Source organism: Prinia subflava, chromosome 3, assembly GCF_021018805.1.
Source record: "Prinia subflava isolate CZ2003 ecotype Zambia chromosome 3, Cam_Psub_1.2, whole genome shotgun sequence".
NCBI classification, from domain to species: domain Eukaryota; kingdom Metazoa; phylum Chordata; class Aves; order Passeriformes; family Cisticolidae; genus Prinia; species Prinia subflava.
Genome location: NC_086249.1, coordinates 20,250,613 through 20,269,713, shown reverse-complemented (window position 1 = coordinate 20,269,713; position 19,101 = coordinate 20,250,613). Strand labels below are relative to the sequence as shown.

Genomic DNA, 19,101 nt, shown 5'->3' with positions numbered 1-19,101 from the left:
GTGCTGGTATTGATTTTTTTCTTTCAGCAGCGCCTGTCAGGACGGCTTGGTTCCCACCTTAAAATTTGGGTGTGGACATAGCTAAATGGACAGCCCACACCTGGATGTTCTTTAGATGGAGACTTTTTAGGATGTTAAGAGCTGAAGGTTCTCCCAGCTGGCTGTTCTCAGGGCAGTGAGATCTGGTAGTCTTTCAATTCATGCTCACCAGAAAGGCAGTGTCTTGGTTTGGAAAGACAGGTGTCTGCCAGGGAAAGCTGGAGCTTCCCTTGGAATGGAGCATGTAAAAACCTCTCCCTCCAAATTATTATAATTTTGCAATGAAGGGGGCTTTCAGGAAAAGATATGGGAATAGGTATAACAGTTCTTTACTAGGAATATTAAAAATACAAATATAATAGTACAAAAAAACCCAAGCAAACAAAAAAGATCCTAGAAATGCTGACCGAGTCAGAATATGACCTGACACCCTGTTGATCAGGGTGTTGGGAGCAGTCCAAATAAGTCCTCCTGGAGTGACAGATGTGGTTCTGTTGGAGTAGAGATGATCCTGTAGAAAGGGTCCAGTGGTGGTGAGATGGGTCTGGTCTTTGTCTGAGAATCCAGTGGAAACAGGCTGTCTTGTTGTTTCTGATTCTCAGGTTTTATCCAGGTAGAAATGCTTGGCTCCTCTCGCTGGGTGGAGCATCTCACAATGGGACAATGTAATTTTATCAGTCATGCAGTGAGCCTTAATGGCTCATTAACAGCAGATATCCCCCTGGAGGGAGGATGGGTCGTGGAAGAGATAACATTGCTCCCCCTGGTTTTAACAGCTGGCCCCTTAGCAGAAGGCACCCACCCCCTCCTCCGTGGAGTTATGAGGAATGGGTTATACAAGAGATAAAAACACCTCCCAGCCAGTTTCAACAGATGGCAAATAGAATACACACTTTTGGTTACATATTTCAACCTAAGACAGGCAGAGTGAAAACTCTACCAAATGCTTAGTGTCTATTTGTCATACTGTTTGCTGGCCTTTCTCTTTTAAGGAAGAGCTAACACAAAAAGATTTTAAACTGCTTCCATAGAGGACTTAGTAAATATAGTTCTGCTTTTCAGGAGCAGGAAACATTTAACCTTGGGAACACCCCAAATAGCCTGACTGGATGAAGCTTTTTCTCCACTGGAAGGACACAAGAAGCACATCTCTCAGTAAAAGAGAGCACATCTCTCATGTAAAGACAGCCTGATGTGACTGAGCCAGAAGATGGTCATTCCCCACCTTCCTGGGGTCAGACTGGAGGTTATCACTCCTCAGTTCCAGGGTTTTACCAAATGGCTGATGGTCCAGCAGTCACCCAGTCTGGGTCATCAGTGACTGCAGCTGCTCAAATTCTGCTCATGTGCCATCTCAAAATGCAGTAGGTACATTTGGCTAGTCTCAAACTGCTTCCTAAAAGGAAGATTTTGGACTCTGGTGGTGGAGGGAGCGTTGGGGAGACAGTGAGTGTGCACACGCTGATGAACATAGGTACAGCATGTGCACTGACCAGTTACTACCATACACTGATTTGCCAGGACAAAGAAACAGATTGGGCGTCTACCAGGGCACAGAAGTCAGTTTGATGCAGCTGACTGGGGCAAGTGCATGGCTGTAAGGAAATGTAGCAGTACCTTGTAGGGAAATCTTTAGATATTCTTACACGTACCTCAGAGCCCTAGTAGACTCAGAGGAAAGATGTGATTACCTTCCAAGGAGCAATATTCAAGTTAGTTTTATCTGCACTTTATCAGAGACAGGAGATGTAGAATACAGACATATGCAAATAAAATAACATTCTTATCTCAATTGAGAGGTTCAACTACATGATTCCCACCACAAATCTGTAGCCAGCCCTGCTTTCTGAAAATAGTCTATGTAGGTTAAAATACTGTGTCTTCTGCTTCACCAGTCCTCCCTCAGATTATTACTCTTGGTGCTTCCAACTTCCCATCTCTCTAGTGTAGGATATGAAGGAGGTTATCTGTCATGAGCTGAATGATTGCAGTGTCCTGGGCTGGAGCTGCAGGTTAATCAAACATTGGAGCAAAACCACCTGCTAAGCAGAGAGTGACTGATGTGCAGCTATAGCTTGCTCTTTCTACAGCGGTGATAGGAAGTCCTGCATTACAAGGTGCTGCTAAGGTTCTTCTCTGCTGAAGTCTGGCTTCTGTGCAGGGTTGAAGATGTGAGTTCCTCACTAAAGGCACCTTCCAAGATTCTTTGCACTGATTGCCGTACCTTTGCCCTGAAGTCCCGTCCCACAAAAACATAAAGCAGGGGGTTGATGCAGCTGTTGGCATATGCAAGTGCTATAGAGAGGTGATCCCACAGGATCAGTGACTCACTCAGTCCCGTTCCCAGACTAGGTACAATGTGGAGAATCCCAACGACATGGTATGGAGCCCAGCAGATGAAGAATGCAGCTACCACAAACACAACTGTTCGCAGTGTCCTGTTGTATGGCTTGTGAAACTGATTTGCATGTGTTCTGAAAACAATGAGGGCGTAGCAAACTGCCATTATGCCAAAGGGGAGCACAAAGCCAAAGACAGCCCTAGTGATGTTTATTACCACCGAGGCAAGGGATACAGAATAATTACCTACACTGGTATCTCCCCACAAGTCACTACCACTGTAGGTTGGATATTCTTCCCATAGCTCATTTACAGACACATTTACAGGATCATCTCTGTAATCATCAACTTCAGAACTGTAGCTGCACTCTGTTTTGCCATCATAAGTGCTTGTCTCACGGTAGTAGAAGACAGGGCAGCAGAAAATGAAGGCCAGCATCCAAATGCCACTGCATATTAGCGATACAAATTTCACTGTTCGATGGTTCTGACACCAGACAGGTTTCATCACCAGGAGGCACCGATCAATGCTGATGGCCACAAGCAGGAAGACACTAGCAAACATGGTGAAGATTATGACTGATGGAATGACTTTACAGAGGAACCAGCCATAGGGCCAGTGCTCATGGAGTGCCAGGTGAACGATGGAAAATGGTAAGGACAAGCAGCACATGACATCAGCCACAGCAAGGTTCAGGAACCAGACAGTGTTCACAGACCTTTTCATTTTCACACCAGCTACCCAGATCACCAACCCATTGCCTGGGATACCTATGATGAAAACGATGGTGAAGATAGCAATGGAGACAATTGATTGTGATGGGTAATATACAGCAGCCTGTTCCTGTGAACTGCTATTGTCCAGGAGTTGAGCCATTCTGCAGCTATAAAACAGAAACCAAATTAGTAGCAATTCACATCCTTGGTTCTCGTTAGCCACACGAGTGCAGGGCGGGGCTTTCCTCTGGGGAGTGGAGGGGTGATTAAGAGGGGAGGGGTGATTAAAAGAGGGCTCTAGGGAGTGTGGTGAACAGGAGCAGGCAAAGAGGGACGTAGCACAGCAGTTCATGCCAGCAGGGCAAGCAGGCAGGGTGGCAGGTTTCCTCCTGCTAGTGGGGTTTTTGTGGTTTTGTTTTCTGGTTGTGTTTGTTTTGGCTTTTTGGTGTTGGGGTTTTTTTTGTTGTTGTTTTCTGTTTGGTTTTTTTGGGGGGTTTTTTTTGTTTGTTTTTGTTAGTAATGGTTTTTACACAATCAAAAACTGCAGTTAGTAAAAGTGTGTGTAGCCAAATAGAACCCTCCTAAAAGGATGCATCTGTCCAGACCCCTTCCTGTGTGGAATCTTTGAACCTATCAGTGATACCAGGGGGCATTGCAGAAGAAGCCTGCCTGCAGTGTGAACACAGATGAATGATCTCCTTTCACTGGTGGCCGAGTTTAGGGAGGAAGTTGACAGACTAAGGAGTATTAAGGAAAGTGAAAGGGAGATAGATTGGTGGAGGGAGGCCCACCAGGAGTCAGAGAACTCCCATGCCTCCCACTGTCAAGTAATAGGAGGACACCTCATGGATAAAGGAAAGTGGAAATGGGTCTCTATTCAGGGACGCAGTAAGGATTCCTCCCGATCCCTATCACCTACCCAAGTGCCACTTCAGAACAGGTATGAGGCGCTGAATCTGGAGGGTCAGCCAGATAACGTAGAAGGAAATGATCCATCCAGTGAGCCTCCCAGTTATGCCTCATCAGTCAGACAGATCACCACCTCTAACATGAAAAAGAAATGAAGAGTAGGCATAGTGGATGACTCCCTTCTGAGGGGAGCAGAGGGCCCCATATGCCGACCAGACCCATCCCACAGGGAGTTCTGCTGCCTCCCTGAGGCCAGGGTACAGGATGTTACCAAGAGACTCCCTGGGCTGATTCGGCTCTCTGATTACTACCCACTGCTGATACTCCGGGCTGGCAGTGATGAGACTGAAAAGAAGAGCATCAGGGCAATTAAAAGGGACTTCAGGGCACTGGCTCAAGTGGCTGATAGGGCAGGAGCACAGGTGGTGTTTTGCTCAATCCTTCTGGTGACAGAGAAAAATGATGAAGGGAATAACTTTCAACAAGTGGCTCAAGGGTTGGTGTCATCAGCAGAAATTTGGGTTCTTTGATCATGGGGCAACTTTTTCAGCACTTGGCCTGCTGGAACTGGATGGGCTCCATCTCTCTGTTAACGGCAGAAAGATTTCAGCTCGTGAACTGGCAGAACTCATTGAGAGGGCTTTAAATTAGGTTGAAGGGGGAAGAGGATGCAGCTGGGCTGTGTGGAAGCAGGCCCAAGGGTGGTAAGCCTGAGTTAGGGGTGAAATCAGTAGCCCAGCTCAGGTGCATGTACACTAATGCATGCAGCATGGGTAACAAACAAGAGGAGCTGGAGGTCATGGTGCAGCAGCAAAGCTATGATGTAGTCCCCATCACAGAAACATGATGGGACGACTCATATAGCTGGAGCGCTGCACTGGATGGCTACAAGCTCTTCAAAAGAGACAGGAAAGGGTGAAGAGGTGGAAGGGTGTCCCTTTATATTAGGGAGGCAATGGGTATTGAAACTAATGACAATGAAGTTGAATGCCTGTGGGTAAGAATTAAGGGGAAAGCCAACAAGGCTGACATCCTACTGGGAGTCTGTTATCATCCACCCAACCAGGAAGAAGAGGTGGACAACTTATTCTATAAACAGCTGGAGAATGTTTCAGGATCACTAGCCCTTGTTTTTGTAGGTGACTTCAACCTACCAGACATCTGCTGAGAACTTAATACAACAGAAAATAGGCAGTCCAGGAAGTTCTTACAGTGTGTGGAGGACAATGTTTTTATTGATGACATGGATGAGGGGGTTGAGTCTTTCATCAGTAAATTTGCAGATGACACTAGGCTGTGTCGATCTGTTACAAGGTGGGAGGGCTCTGCAGAGACACCTGGAACAGTTGGATGGATGGGCAGAGTCCAATAGGATGAAGTTTAGTAAGTCCAAGTGCTGAGTCCTGCATTTTGGCCACAATAACGCCCTGCAGTGTTATAGGCTGGGGATGGTGTGGCTGGACAGTGCCCAGGCACAAAGGGACCTGGGGCTACTGGTGACAGCAGCTGAACATGAGCCAGCAGTGTGCCCTGGAGGCTGAGAAGGCCAAGGGCATCCTGGCCTGGATCAGGAATGGTGTGGCCAGCAGGAGCAGGGAGGTCATTCTTCCCTTGTACACGGCACAGGTGAGGCCACACCTCGAATGCTGTGTCCAGGTCTGGCCCCTCAGTTTAGGAAGGATGTTGAGACACTTGAGCGCGTCCAGAGGAGGCAATGAGGCTGGTGAGGGGCTTGGAACACAAACCTTATGAGGAACGACTGAGGGAGCCGGGGGTGTTTAGCCTGGAGAAAAGGAGACTCCGAGGTGACCTTATCACTCTCTACAATTGAAAGGTGGCTGTAGCCAGGTGTCTTTCTCCAGGCAGCAACTGACAGAATGAGAGAACACAGTCTTAAGCTGCACCAAGGAAAATAGAAGTTGGATATTAGGAAAAAGGTTTTTTACAGAAAAAATGATAAAGTACTGGAATGGTCTGCCAGAGGAGGTGGTGGAGTCAGAATCCCTGGATGTGTTTAAAAAAGACTGGATGTGGCACTTGTTGCCATGGTCTAGTTGAGGTGTTGGACTCAACCTTGAAGGTCTTTTCCAACCTCATGATTCTGTGATCCTCCTCGCCAAATTCTTCTCTAAATCTTTACTCAAGTGTCCCTGAGTCAGGTGACAGTACAGAGCTGTCAGGGTACAAAGGCATTGGCCTACACAAATTTGTTACTAGTGTGCCCATTGTACACCTTCATCACTCTCATGGTGGCTAAGTTACATCAGCCTGCTGTTCAGATAGGGAGCTCTATAGAGTTATGTTCTCCCATCTGTATCACCCCTTTGATTTCCATCTGGTTCTTCCTAGTCTCCAAAGTAGAGCTCTCTATTCACACAGCCATGCTGTCCCCAGGTGTGTTTCCTGGTTGACTTCCTGCTTCAGAAAGGCAAATCAGCACTTTTAGTTCCTGTTTCCTTTAAAATGAGTGATTTCTTCTGGCATAACTGGTGAAGTACATTTAAGTTAAGAAAGCAATGCCTGTCTTTCTGAAATAACCCCGCTTCACTCTCTGAACATTACAAATAGAATAGACAGGACATTGACTCTGTTGGCTAAGGGATATTTTAGGGAAGTACCAGTGACCACTTCCTTTTCCTTTATATGTGTTCTGAGCTGTCTGCTGGTTCCTTGTAAAGCTTATTTTGACCAGGAGAAAGGGAAGACATTAATGGTGTAAGGTTCTATGAAAGACAAGAAAGGGATGCTTAAGAAGAACAGACAGATATTTACTTGTAGAAATAAAAATACAGAGTAATGTTCTCGAGCCATTTTAGATATGATGTGTCTTACTGCAAGACAATGAAGCTGACCTACAGCACACTTAAGTGGTATTTTAAAACTATGACTGTAGTAGAGCAACAATGTTAATTGCTCAATTATTCTTGGACTTAGTAAATTTAGAAAGGAAAAGAAAACCAGCAAAGCCAAGAGAGAATTGAGGAAAAAACCCTGATTTTCATCCTTTAGGCATTAATAGAATTGTCTATAAAATTCCTGTTAACGAAACCCTTGCTGAATTGATGCAGGCAAGGTGTGTTACTGAAAGGTCCCAAAAATGTTACCAAAATGCAAGGAAACTGAATAGGGAAGAGCTGAATACAGCCTGCAGAAGCAACTGAGAAGACATAAATAAGACAACTGACCCTATTTTAACCTCTGTTATGCCAGTACTTAAATACTAGTCTGAGACTGTTGTATGCAGGACTAAATATAAATATTATTTAAAAAAACCCTCAAATCATCAATCCCATTCTTGCATACCGTGCAATCTGAAAGTGGAGCGATGCATAAGTGTTTGAACTGCTTCACGAAGAAGAAAATGAGATAAACAATTGTAACAAACATTGTCATTTATCAGTTTTTGGTAATATCTGCTAAGAGACTTGCAAGTGAGGGTGACCTACGAGGAAAGCCATGAAAGAAATTATTGGAAGGCTTAACTTAAAGCTGGAGACTTAATTTAAAATTCTTCCAAGTTTGTTCCATTTCCTGTGGCCTTGCTGATCCACATAGAAGCAACTTTTAGAGGGACAACTGGCGAACACTGCTGCAAGAGTTGAACCCTGCTGCCCTCCCATATAGCTACAACAAATGATACGAAGAGGATAGGGAAATAGGGAATGCTGTAAAATAGTAATGCAAGTCCTACTCCAAAGCAAACTGAGGGATGAATCAATTAGAAGATACTACCCACACTATGTTTTCCAGAGTGCTAAAAGGGCTGCAATGTGGTTTGAAAATAGAAGGGGGAACTGGAGGAGGGAGAGAGGTTTTCAGGAGAAAGAATAATAAATGACAAGTAGATGAGGAAAGCAAAATTCTCCAGCTTATGATACCTACCTGAGTGAAGCAGTTATTTCAGTGTGTTGGAGCAAGTACCATCAATCCTGTCTCTGGAGTGACTGAAAAAACTCTCACATGACATTTTAGGAACTGCATTTTTTTTCCTGCATGCGCATGTGTGTGCCAAGTGTGTTTCTTCATCCTGATAAAATGACTCATTTGAATATCATTTCAACATTTAGATATCATCTGCTCATAAAATAAAGAGTCAAACCACAGGAAGTTTCTTAAAACTGTCAAAATAAAATAGTGCTCTAAATATTAATAGAAAACACAGGAATTACAATCACAGACAATACTTTACTATATTCTGTAAGACAACTCAATGACATCTTGCCTGCTGACACAGTGTGACCTTTGCTGGAAGTAATTCCTAAGTCCAAACCCTGCCATGTTGCTCTGAAATGTCTGATCTGTTATTGTCTTGTAGCCACTTATATGGCTTACCAGGTCAGCCTGTTCATCTAGCTAATACCATTTCTAGGATTCTTACCAATCCAGCTCAGCTTCTGTCCCAGCTTGATAGAGTTTACTTCATCAAATACAGGACACTGTAGTCTGCAAACCATGACTGGTCCTGACAAAAGGGTTTTAATCTGCCTTGTACTTTTCAGGGTATTAAAAGTCTATTTTTTAAAAAGGAACTTGACTGATAAAAAGTTAGAAGTGGTTAACTGAAATGCTGATTGGCACAAAATGTGGCGAGACTATAAAAACGGAAAGCTTTCAGGGCAAGGCATTTCTAATGTTTAACAAGGGGGTTCCCCCTCGCCCCTCACAATTTGGGAAATCAAAACTGCTAGCAGAAATGACAAAGCCCAGACATACAAGAATCAGCCTCAGTATTTTGGTTTTGGTCTGAAAAATGAACCATGACAGAGCAGACTTTTGCTCCTGAGTGTGTCTGTGAAAGACACAGATGCTGCCTCCAACACAAAACCAGAGAAAGGAAGACAGGCCAGGGCTGAGCTGTACCCACAAAGACAGACAGGCTGTCAGCAGCCTGCCAGGAAAATTCCTGTAGCTTCATTTTATTCTCAGCTGCCATCCTGCCAGGGGGACTCCTTGGGCTCAGACAGACAGTGCAGATAGGAGCTTACTGCACTGGGCTCCTCCTGGCTGAGAGACACAGCCTGGTCACCAGCATGGGACCTGCCAGTCAAGCCCTGCTTTGCAGGAAGGTCCTTAACCAGTCCTATCCTCCAGGTCAAATATTTTCTGTTTCAAGATTTCAATCCCTCTGTTGAATCCTGAAAAAAAAAGAAGTAGTAAAAAATAAATTAAAAAATTAAAATTTGGTGGTTATTGGCAGTGCCTTGTATTTTTTTGGTCCAGAGATGCTTGTTTGAACCAACCAGAAGAATGTTATGTTCTCTGCTGGTTAAGTCTCAATGGAATTGAAAGGGAGATGTATTCCTAGCGTTCTGGTGCTGCTTGTGAGTCTTTCCTCACGTGCCTTATAATAGTTGGCCCTTTGCCACTCCCTCATCCGAGATCCTCTCCTTCTAGAGGGACTGTAGGAGGACTGTGGCACGCTGAATGACAGCACTGTAAAGAGGGAGGTGAAATTTAATGCTGCTAATTGTGAATCACTGAACTTGGAAAAGCAACCATAACTACGCACATGGAGGGGTGTACTCCTGGTAAGTTATTATATTATTATCAATGAAAAAACTTAGCAGCCAATGCAGGAAGCTCTAATGAAAAATCAGGTCAACAGGCAACTCTATCCAAAAGGTAAATGTAAGTTTCATCTTGAATTCCAAATGCTGTATTTGATCTTAAAAAGTCCTAGAACAAGAAAAAATATAGACAATGATGACTAGAGAGCCATGGCTGGGGAATGGCTCTGTCTGCATTAACTAACGCTATTCCCTACTGGGAAAACAAGCAAACAAACAAAACAAAACAAAAAATCATCTAAAAAACCAAAACCCCAAAACCAAACAAACAGAAAACCAACAAAACCTCACCACAACAAAACAAAACCCTCAAATTTAGTGATGTTTCAGTGATTATTTTGAGTATTTTTGCCTCAACACCTCCAGGGATGGTGACTCCACCACCCCCCTAGGCAGCCCGTTCCAATGCTTGACATGGAATGCTCAGACATGGCTCTATGTAATTTTTAAACTTTTCTTATGCCTTTTCTTACACTTTTCAGAGTAAACATTGGTACTTTTTGAGACTCAGCCACAGGATGCTGCACAGCATTAAACTTCAGCAGCAGTCTCCACTGAGAAGCCACCACTTAACAAGTGGTTGCAATGCTGCCAGCCTTATCATTATTGATAAATAAACTAGTATCTACACCCTTACTTTTGGCCATATTTTGGGGTAAGACCCACTCCTGAAACTAAGCTTTGCATAGCTGGCATTTCCATCACTTCCAGCAGCAAAACCTGTCGTGCTTTGTGCCGCGTTTCCTTTTTAGCTTGCTAATCGCCACACCACAGAACGAACACTAACACTTAACCCGCCCGGTGTGCCCCAGGGCGGCAGGGGAGCAGCCCCGGGGGATCCACACGAGCAGGTCGATGCCGTGTGGCGGCACAGCCAGCCGCGCTCCTCCCGCCATCCCGCCCGCCACCTCCCGCTGCCCCGGACAAACATGGCCGCGCCAGCCCCCGCCGCGGCACCTGCCAGGCCCCAAGATGGCACCGGCCGCCGCTGCTGTGTCAGGGGCGGCTCCAAGATGGCGCCCTCCCGCCCCCGCTGCCAGCATCCAAGATGGCCCCATCCGCTTCTGTGACGTAACCGGAGCCTGGTCCGGCCGCGCCGGCACCCCCAGGCGGTGTCTGCCCTCATCAAAGATGGCGGTGGGCAGCGCCGCCGGTCACTAGGCTCCCGCCGCTCGCTCCTCGCCGGGCTTCGCGGCCGACATGGCGGCGGCCGAGCTGGAGTACGAGTCCGTTCTCTGCGTGAAGCCCGATGTCAACGTCTACCGCATCCCGCCGCGCACCTCCAACCGCGGGTACAGGTGAGGGAGCGTGCGGCGCCCGCGATCGCCCCGGCGCGGCCCGTTCTGCCCCAGCCCCTGCCCGCGGGGCAGCCGGCGGCTGGGCTGTGCCGTGACCCGGCCTCGCCCCTCGGCAAAGCCGTGTCGTGCGGTCGCGAGCGGGACTGGCCATCCGCCCAGCCCCCTGCAGCCGAGCTGTGGAGGAGCCGCCGGCCGGAGCTGCCTCTGGTGGGCAGGTGCTCAGCGCCTGAGGGCAGAGGAGCCTCCGCCCCGCGCTGCGGACGAGCGGGGGCTGCCCTGTTAGTCAGGGGCAGGGGCTGAGGGCGCAGCTGGCTCCTCCAGGCAGAGCTGACGTCTGCTCCCGGTTTGCCGGGTTCCCTGGGATGTGACGCTGATGTGCTGTATCGGCACGTTGGATTTGGCCTGGTGGCTCTTGCGGTGGCGGAGAGGAAAGCAAGGATGAATTCGAGGTGATTTTTAAGAAGTGGCTGCAGGACCAGCAGTTAGAAATGCCTCCTCTGGTCAGCCAAAAGCAGCAGAGTGTGACTTTGTAAGATGTGCCCACAGGCCTGCTGGAGAAACGGGGTTTGTGTACTCCCTGAACCTGACAGACTGTAGGCGGATGTTGTGCCTGGTCAGGGATGTTTGTTTCCAGTTATAAAATCCTGTAGATTTTACAGCACCAAGCCTACCAGAGGCCAGGAAGCGTTTGGACAATGCTCTCAGGCACATGTTGTAATTTTTGGAGTGTACTGTGCAGAGCCAGAAGTTGGATTCAGTGATCCTTGTGGGTCTCTCCCAACTCAGAATACTGTGTGATGCTGTAGGTTAGGGTTTTTCTCTTGCCTTTTTTTTTTTTTTTTTTTTTTTTTTTTTTTTTTTTTTTTTTTTTTCCTCACAAGAATCTGTGACAAAGAGTGTGATGGGTCAGTCAAAATGTCTTGGTGTGTATTTTGCCTGGTGTAAGTCAGCTGCCTCTGGGCTCAGAAATACTCAGTGTTATTTTACAACAATAGGGAAGAAAAATAGTGTCTTTTCAGCAGGTTACTAATTAATTTTTGAGGTTTTCCCAATGCTCACAAGTCACTTTTGTGGATTTTGTGTTCAAGTGAGTTACTGGGCTTCTGTCTCCCTGCTTTTGCAAGGTGAGTAGTTGATGTTCTCTGGACTGTGTCTCTTTCCCTTTGCCCAGAGATGCCAGAGTCATGTGTCAATTGACAGCAACAAGAGAGGAGCTGAGACCCCATGTGTTATTTGGGGAGGGAAGTGGAATGAGGCAGCTGCAGAGGTTGAAGGAGCAGAGACTTCTGCTGAGGTGGCTGGGCAGAATTGCAGAGGTTTGCTATGGTCAGTGATCAGCTGCTCTTCCTTTCAGGGCATCTGACTGGAAACTGGACCATCCAGACTGGACAGGGCGGCTTCGTGTCACCTCCAAAGGCAAAACTGCTTACATAAAATTGGAGGATAAGGTTTCAGGTAAGGGAAAGGCTGTGCCTTGGCAAGGCTGCCACTGTGATTGCTGCCTGTGAGCCTGTGTTTCTAAGCCTGCCCAGAGATGTGCGTGGCAGCCCTGGCCACCTTTAGGAAGGGCTCGCTCTTCTGAACACCTGATTCTTTGTCTGCAGGAGAACTCTTTGCCCAGGCTCCTATAGATCAATACCCTGGCATTGCAGTGGAGACTGTGGCAGATTCCAGCCGCTACTTCGTCATTCGAATTCAGGATGGGACTGGTGAGTTGGGGGCCAGTGTATGTGCCAAGTGCTAGGGGTGGAAGAGAGCCAGGTGGGGCTGGGAGTGTGCCAGGAAGATGAAAATGGTCTTGGAATGCTGAAAAGGCTAGGTTGTGTGCCTGGAGGGGTCTGAGGGCAGGGTAAAAAGAGGAGATTCTCTACATTGCACAGGGTCCAGGGGCTGGGCTAGGAAGGAACATCTGGTTTCCAAGCACACCCTGTGGGAAGAAGGGTGCATCCTGAAGGCTAGGGACAATGAACTGTTGTAAGCTGCTGGCATCCAGCTGCAGGTGTGTCAGAGAGAGGTAGCACAGAGTGGTTTAGGACAAGCAGAGGGATTTGTGGCCCAGTTGCAGGGCACCTCCAGTGACTCCTCCTGTCTCCTTGCTAGGACGAAGTGCTTTTATAGGCATTGGCTTCACGGATCGGGGCGATGCCTTTGACTTCAACGTCTCTTTGCAGGATCACTTCAAGTGAGTTTTGCTTTTCTGGAATGCTGTTTTTCCTCTGGCCTGTAGAACATGGTGGGTGGTGGTGCATGTTCCTTTAGCACAGGTTTCCTTGGGGTGGCCCTGAAGCCCTGCTCTGCCAAGGGACACTTGTGTGTGCTGCCATCTGTTGTGCAAGCTGAGAACCGCTGCAGGGTCAGATCTGTAGGTCATCATCTTAAGTCCTGTGATGCTCCAGGTGCAGTGTTAAAACAGCCTCTTGGGTTTGTGGTGGTCCCAGCTTTGTGCTGTGTGACACCAGGAGCAGGGAGGTAGCTGGTTTGACAAGGCAAGGTAGTTTGGTGGGATGGAGAGAGATAGCACACACACTGGTTTTTTTCTAAAACATTGCTCCTTTTTGCCACGGGTCTCATGGTTTCCTCTCTTCTGTTTAGGTGGGTGAAGCAGGAGACTGAAATCTCCAAGGAGTCCCAGGAAGCTGACACACGTCCCAAATTAGACTTAGGGTTTAAGGAAGGGCAGACCATCAAACTAAACATTGGGGTAAGCAGACCAGTTTACTCTGCTTCCTTCTCTGGATGTGCAGGTGGAGACTATTCTTTACACTTACTTTTTTTTTTTTGTTTGTTTTAATACAGAACATGACGTCAAAGAAAGGAGGAGCAGCCAAGCCCCGTGTGTCTGGATCAGGGGGCCTCAGCCTGCTGCCACCCCCACCAGGAGGCAAAATTGCAGTCCCTCCTATACCTCCCCCATCTTCCACAGCCATTGCCAACCACGTCACACCACCACCTGTGCAGCAGTCCAGTAATGCCAGCAGTGCAGGTAAACCTCAGCCCCGAGCCAGTAGTTTGTAAGACACCTGCAGGTGCTGCTTCAGCAAACCTGTGTTCAGCCCAGTGCCAGCAGTGCCCTCTGAGCCATGGTGTGTCCCAGGGGTTTGGGTCTCTGTGGCAGTGCCGGTGTCCCCAATGCAAGAAAGATCTGTGTCTGTTGTACTGAGTCCAGAGGAGGGCCATGGGAATGGTCAGAAGGCTGGAACACCTCTCCTGTGAAGAACAACTGAGAGGGTTGGGGTTGTTCAGCTTGGAGAGGACAAGGCTCTGGGGAGATCTTTCACTATGTAAAGAGAACTTGTAAGAAAGATGGAGAAAGGCTTTTCACCAGGGCAAAGGGTAAAGGTGTAAACTGAAAGAGTGTAGTTTTAGATTGGCTATAAAGAAGGAATTTTTACCATGAGGGTGGTGAAACCCTGGAACAGGTTGCCCAGTGAAACAGTGGATACCCTGTCATTGGAAGTGTTCAAGACCAGATTGGATGGGGCTTTGAGTGACCTGATTTAGTGCAAGATGTCCCTGCTCATAGCATGGCAGTAGGATTATATGAGATGATCTTTGGAGGTCCCTTCCAATTTAAATCATCCTGTGATTCTGTAACAAAGAGGTTGCTGCAGTCTTCTGGATGCTGTGCTAGCAGTGTGGCCATGCAGAGGAGAGCTGATGATCCCTTTGTGAAGGCAGAGACTCCAGCAGTGCTGTCCAGAGGTTTGAGTGAGAAGAAGCCACAAGCTTCTGAGTAGGGCTTGTGTGGTCCCAGTGCGTGGTTTGTACTGTTAAGGTGGTGCCTGTTTGGCAGCTGTTACGATTGCTGAGCTGGGGTTGAGTCTGAGCCTCCAGTCTGCTGGGAGAGGTAATAAGGGACAAAGGTGTCAGGTGGTGTGCTGAGTGAAGGCTGAACAGTTCCTGAAGACAGTGTATCCTTGCAGTGTCAGCTGGAGGTGTGCACATTCAGCAAAAGGAGATGCTGTTATAACAAACGCCTCAGAAAGTCTGACTTCTGCAGGGAAAGCTGGAGTCCCCTCAAAGATTTTCTGCCCCTGCATCCAGGAGTTTGTTAAAGGTGACAGTTAAAATGCCTGTAGAGTCTTCTGGATAAGCCAATGTATTTTTTTCTCTCTCTTTATTCTGCCTTAGATATTCTTTTAGACTTAGATGCTCCTGCAGCTGCATCCAAGGCACCAGTATCAGCTACCACAGACCTCTGGGGAGACTTCAGCACTGCATCCAGGTAAACTGTGATGAATGGCACACAAGAAGGGTAGTGTCCTGATGGGTGCGGGAAGAACCAGAAGTTAAGAAGTCTTGTTGGTTCTGCTCATTTGATTTTCCTTTTTTTGTTTCAGTGCTGTTCCCAATCAGGCTCCTCAGCAGTCCAACTGGGTCCAGTTCTGAATGATCAAAGCAGTGGAATGTGATAAATTGATGACCTTGAGGCACCAAATGGGATCAGAGGGGGTACAAACCTCTCTAGTCTTCAATCAAATTGGGACAATCCTTCATTTTTAGATCAGACCTTCACTTAAACTTACTGGTTTTGATCCCACTGAACCTAAAGAGAACATACTGACTCTTCCCAAGATGGGCAAGGAGGAAAGAGGTAGCCTTATCTCCTCCATCCACTTGGCCATTACATGGTACATCCTAGCTCTTTTTCCCTGTCTTTCCGTACAGGGAAAGCACGAATCTTGAAGAAAGTGGGTACAGGAGGAGGCTGGGTAGGTGCCTCTGGGTTCCTTGTCCTTCAAATTTTCTCTAGCTAGGCTGTTGCTTTTTGTGGCTGCTTTCAGTAGTGACTACAGCCCCTACAGCTTGCGGTGCTGAGGACAGCTGCATTTGGCTACACCTGCTGAGTGGAACCTCTAAGGACATAGATCTTCTCTCAGCACAGAATCCTCTTGGATTAATGACACCTGTGGTGAGGAGTGACCCTCCCCATGCACACACTACTCTCCTGTCTTTGGTGCAATTCTTGGTAGTGCTGCATGTCCTCATGCTCCTGTGGAAGGAGTCATGCAAGTCCTTGAGTGGACCTGCTGCCGTTGCGCTGTAGTTCCAGGTGGGCACCCCATCTCGAGGCTCCTCATTTGGCTTGCAGGTTCACTGGAGGAACTTCTTTCGTTTTAACTCCTCTCTCCCCAGGCAAAGGCCTCACTGTCACTGAGCTGTTTTAACTGGAAATAGCTTTAAGAAAAAAACCCCCTGTTTTTACAATTTGGTAGTTACTTGCACTAGATGACAACCAGGTGATTGCCACCACTCAGCATTTCATGTTCCTGCATCACTATCCTGAGCCCTGGCCTTGTGTTGTGACTTGGCATTGTGTTACAAGTATTACATATCTACAGTAAGATTATGGTGGGACAATAGATTATTCTGTGATGAAGGGACAGTCTCTTTCTCCTTTTCAACTCACTCATTTGAGCAAGAAATGTATAGTAGGCTCAATCCTGAGATCTGTGGGAGCAAAATTCTCCCACTTGTGTTCTTTATTATGACTTTTCTTCTGAGTCCAACTTTCAGGGATGTGAGCTAGTTATTGGAACTTAGATTTTTTTTATTATTATTTTTAATGTGTCCAAGCCCTCTCTATTTCTTGTGTGATTAAGGGAGTTAGAAAGAGGTAAAAAGCCATGACTTTCTACTTTTTTCCTTTGGGAGAGTTTCCTGTGGCCCTTCATTGTGGACACTACATCTTCAGGAGCTGTGGATGTGATGTGGGGTGTAAGTCTGTTGATTACTCCGGGCAAATTCACAGGGCAGGCTGGAAGCCTCACAGTGCTGAACTGGTACCCCTCGTGCTGGCACAGAAGCCAAAACACTAGCTGGGGAGGTGCTCTCTCTCAGTGACTCTTGGACAGCTGTACCCAGTTACTGGAACACTAGGGCTTTGGTGCTTTGCTGGAAGGATTCTTCCCATTTTGAACACTCAACACAGCAACACTTTTGTGTCTCTAGCACACCTTCACAAGGAAATGTTTCCCCTTGGGCAAAAATTTTCTGGTGAGGTTTTTAAAAGAGTAGTTAGACTTATGCACCTTGTATTGGCAAAGGTCTTTTGTCATTTTTGTTTGGCTACAGTGAGGGCATTTTGGAGACAGTTTCACTTAGACCATCCCTCTGGGGAACAACATTCTTGAAATAGCTCTAAAGCTGCTGCAGTTCCACTTGTGGAAGTGGGGACCAGACTGCTCTTGGATGTATTTTAAGTAGTCATTTAACCCTGATTCCCTTGCTCTCTTGGTGTTTCCCCCTGCCAGCCCTCCCCTGCCTTCATAGTCACTCCTGCAGTCTCACTGTACTTCAAGCCCTGCCTCCTGAACTTGTGGGTGGCTGTAGTCTGCAAGCAACATCACAGACTCTGCTGGGTTGGCATTTTGTTTTGTCTTCTTTTTATTTGCTCACATCCTTGTGAGGTCCTGTCATTTCAACTATGTATCAATTCCCCAACCAAGGAAGTTCATGGCACCAATTAACAACTAAATAGGAGCCTCTTCTGTATTGTCTTAGTATTCTGGAGATAATATATTATGTATTTGAAAAGCTGAAGAAGCAGAAATTAAAGATATATGTATATAAAGTATAAGATGTACTGGTGCAAATGGTAATTAAACAAATAATACTGGGGAAAAGAATGTCATGAGTCTTCTAAGTTGTCAAATTGTTTTTGCTTTGGAAGCCTGTAGGTTGAAGGTCTTCATGTGTCCAGCAAGATCCTCACAGCCTACTTATCCTTCTGCATATCTGTTGTGGCCTGCAGAGTGGACAAGAGCAACTTCAGGAGTGATGGGTTCAGGCTGTCTGTGCAAAGAGGTAGGAATGTAGAAGAAGAACAAAAAAATGACATGGCTATTCCAAATAGGGTAAAAAACACACACAATACCAAACATGAGTCAACAACATAGAACCAGGCCTGAGTATAGGTTCCTGTGGGACTTGGTAAATGTGGATAAAACAAGCGAGACAACTTGGTTGCCCTGATATTTAGCATCTCAGATAGTAAAGGCTTCTATAGCCTGCAGATATTTTCAGAAATTATTCTTTCCATGCTGGCAGATGGGAAACAGTCTCTGCGGACTAGAGAGCGGGGCAAGGTGAGCCAAGTGAGCCCTTGCTAGGGGCAGCAAGGACAGGCTGCTTGGAAAGAGAGGAAGCAGGAAGATGAGTCACAGCAGGGCAGGCACGGGCAGTGGCCTCACCAGCAGAGGAGCAGTCCTGACATACCTAAGCACAAAGAGCAGGTCAGGATGAGGATTTAGATAGCAGGGGACATGGCCAGATGGGGACATGGCCAGATGGGGACATGGCCAGATGGGGACACGGCCAGGCATGGCTGCACTGGCTCAGGCAGGGACCAAGGGTGAGATCCTTAGCTATGATAAGGCAAATGTTGCTGAGGTTTCTCAAAGCCAAACACCTCTGTTACTTAAGCTGGACCTGAGTCCAGCCAATCCCCCAGGAGGTGAAGAATATGTCCAGGATCCTGATATTGTTCTGTCAAGCCTGTTTGCAGCCATCTTGCACAGCATGCTTGCTCCATGTTCCTCTGCCAGACAGCAAAACTGTGTATATGGCTGTGTTGAAAGCACAACACAAGTCTTGTGGCCTGGGTAAAGATAAGAAGTCTTAACCTTTTAAGTCAGCTATTTGAATTGTCAAACATTCTAGTATCTGTAGTGGGTGGTGGTGGGTAGGAAAGACATTTTTTCAGCTCTAGGACCAAAGCTTTTACCCTATTTTGGTAAATAGGATGGGTATGTTGTACAGGTCCTGGCAGGGAGAAGATGAAGCATTTTACCCAAAAGCTATGGTGGAGCTTCTCAGACTTTTCAGTAGGTACTTTTAGCAGAAAGAAATGAAAAGCCTAAAAGGGTCTTTCTCCAGAGCAGAATTTTCAGATGAAGTTCACCTAAGGGAAGTGCTGGGATATACTCCTGTTTGTGCATAAAGAAGCACAGAAGACTGGGAAACAGTAAATGAGGGAGAGCTTACTCCTACATGGAGATCTTCCCAGGCCCCATGCCTTTTCTCACAGCAAGACCTGCTAGAGCACAGTTTGGTGGGTCCTGTGCAAGTGTTCCCTTTCTTCCAGTTGGGAGACAGACTGTAGCAAGCGCATAGAAAAAATCAGGAAACAAGTGTCAAAGGGAAGATCCCAGTTTTGTCTAGTTTTTGGTTGTCAATTCTTCTGTGGGAGCTGTAGTTAAGATGGGATATGAGTATTTCCCTGTCCCTTC

At 46.9% G+C, this 19,101-nt stretch overlaps 2 protein-coding genes across 5 annotated transcripts; one reads left to right on the top strand and one right to left on the bottom strand.

The window, feature by feature from the left end:
• Nucleotides 1-353: 353 nt before the first annotated feature.
• On the bottom strand, nt 354-10,513 carry C3AR1 (complement C3a receptor 1). 4 transcript variants are annotated; one of them, XM_063394300.1, is made up of 3 exons: nt 7,888-10,513; nt 4,016-4,140; nt 354-3,263 (listed from the first exon to the last, which is right to left on the bottom strand). In XM_063394300.1, exons 2-3 carry the CDS (start codon nt 4,117-4,119, stop codon nt 2,150-2,152), a joined length of 1,218 nt encoding a protein of 405 aa, XP_063250370.1. In that variant the 5' UTR covers nt 4,120-4,140; nt 7,888-10,513; the 3' UTR covers nt 354-2,149. The 4 variants fall into 4 exon arrangements, with proteins under 4 accessions (XP_063250370.1, XP_063250368.1, XP_063250371.1 ...); XM_063394298.1 differs by having other exon boundaries at nt 354-4,140; XM_063394301.1 differs by lacking the exon at nt 4,016-4,140.
• A 144-nt stretch (nt 10,514-10,657) lies between these two features.
• Nucleotides 10,658-17,499, top strand: NECAP1 (NECAP endocytosis associated 1). Its single transcript, XM_063394302.1, has 8 exons — nt 10,658-10,870; nt 12,225-12,325; nt 12,475-12,579; nt 12,971-13,052; nt 13,463-13,571; nt 13,667-13,853; nt 15,002-15,095; nt 15,211-17,499. The coding sequence occupies exons 1-8, from the start codon at nt 10,773-10,775 to the stop codon at nt 15,257-15,259; spliced, it is 825 nt and encodes a 274-aa protein (XP_063250372.1). The 5' UTR covers nt 10,658-10,772; the 3' UTR covers nt 15,260-17,499.
• Nucleotides 17,500-19,101: the final 1,602 nt, after the last annotated feature.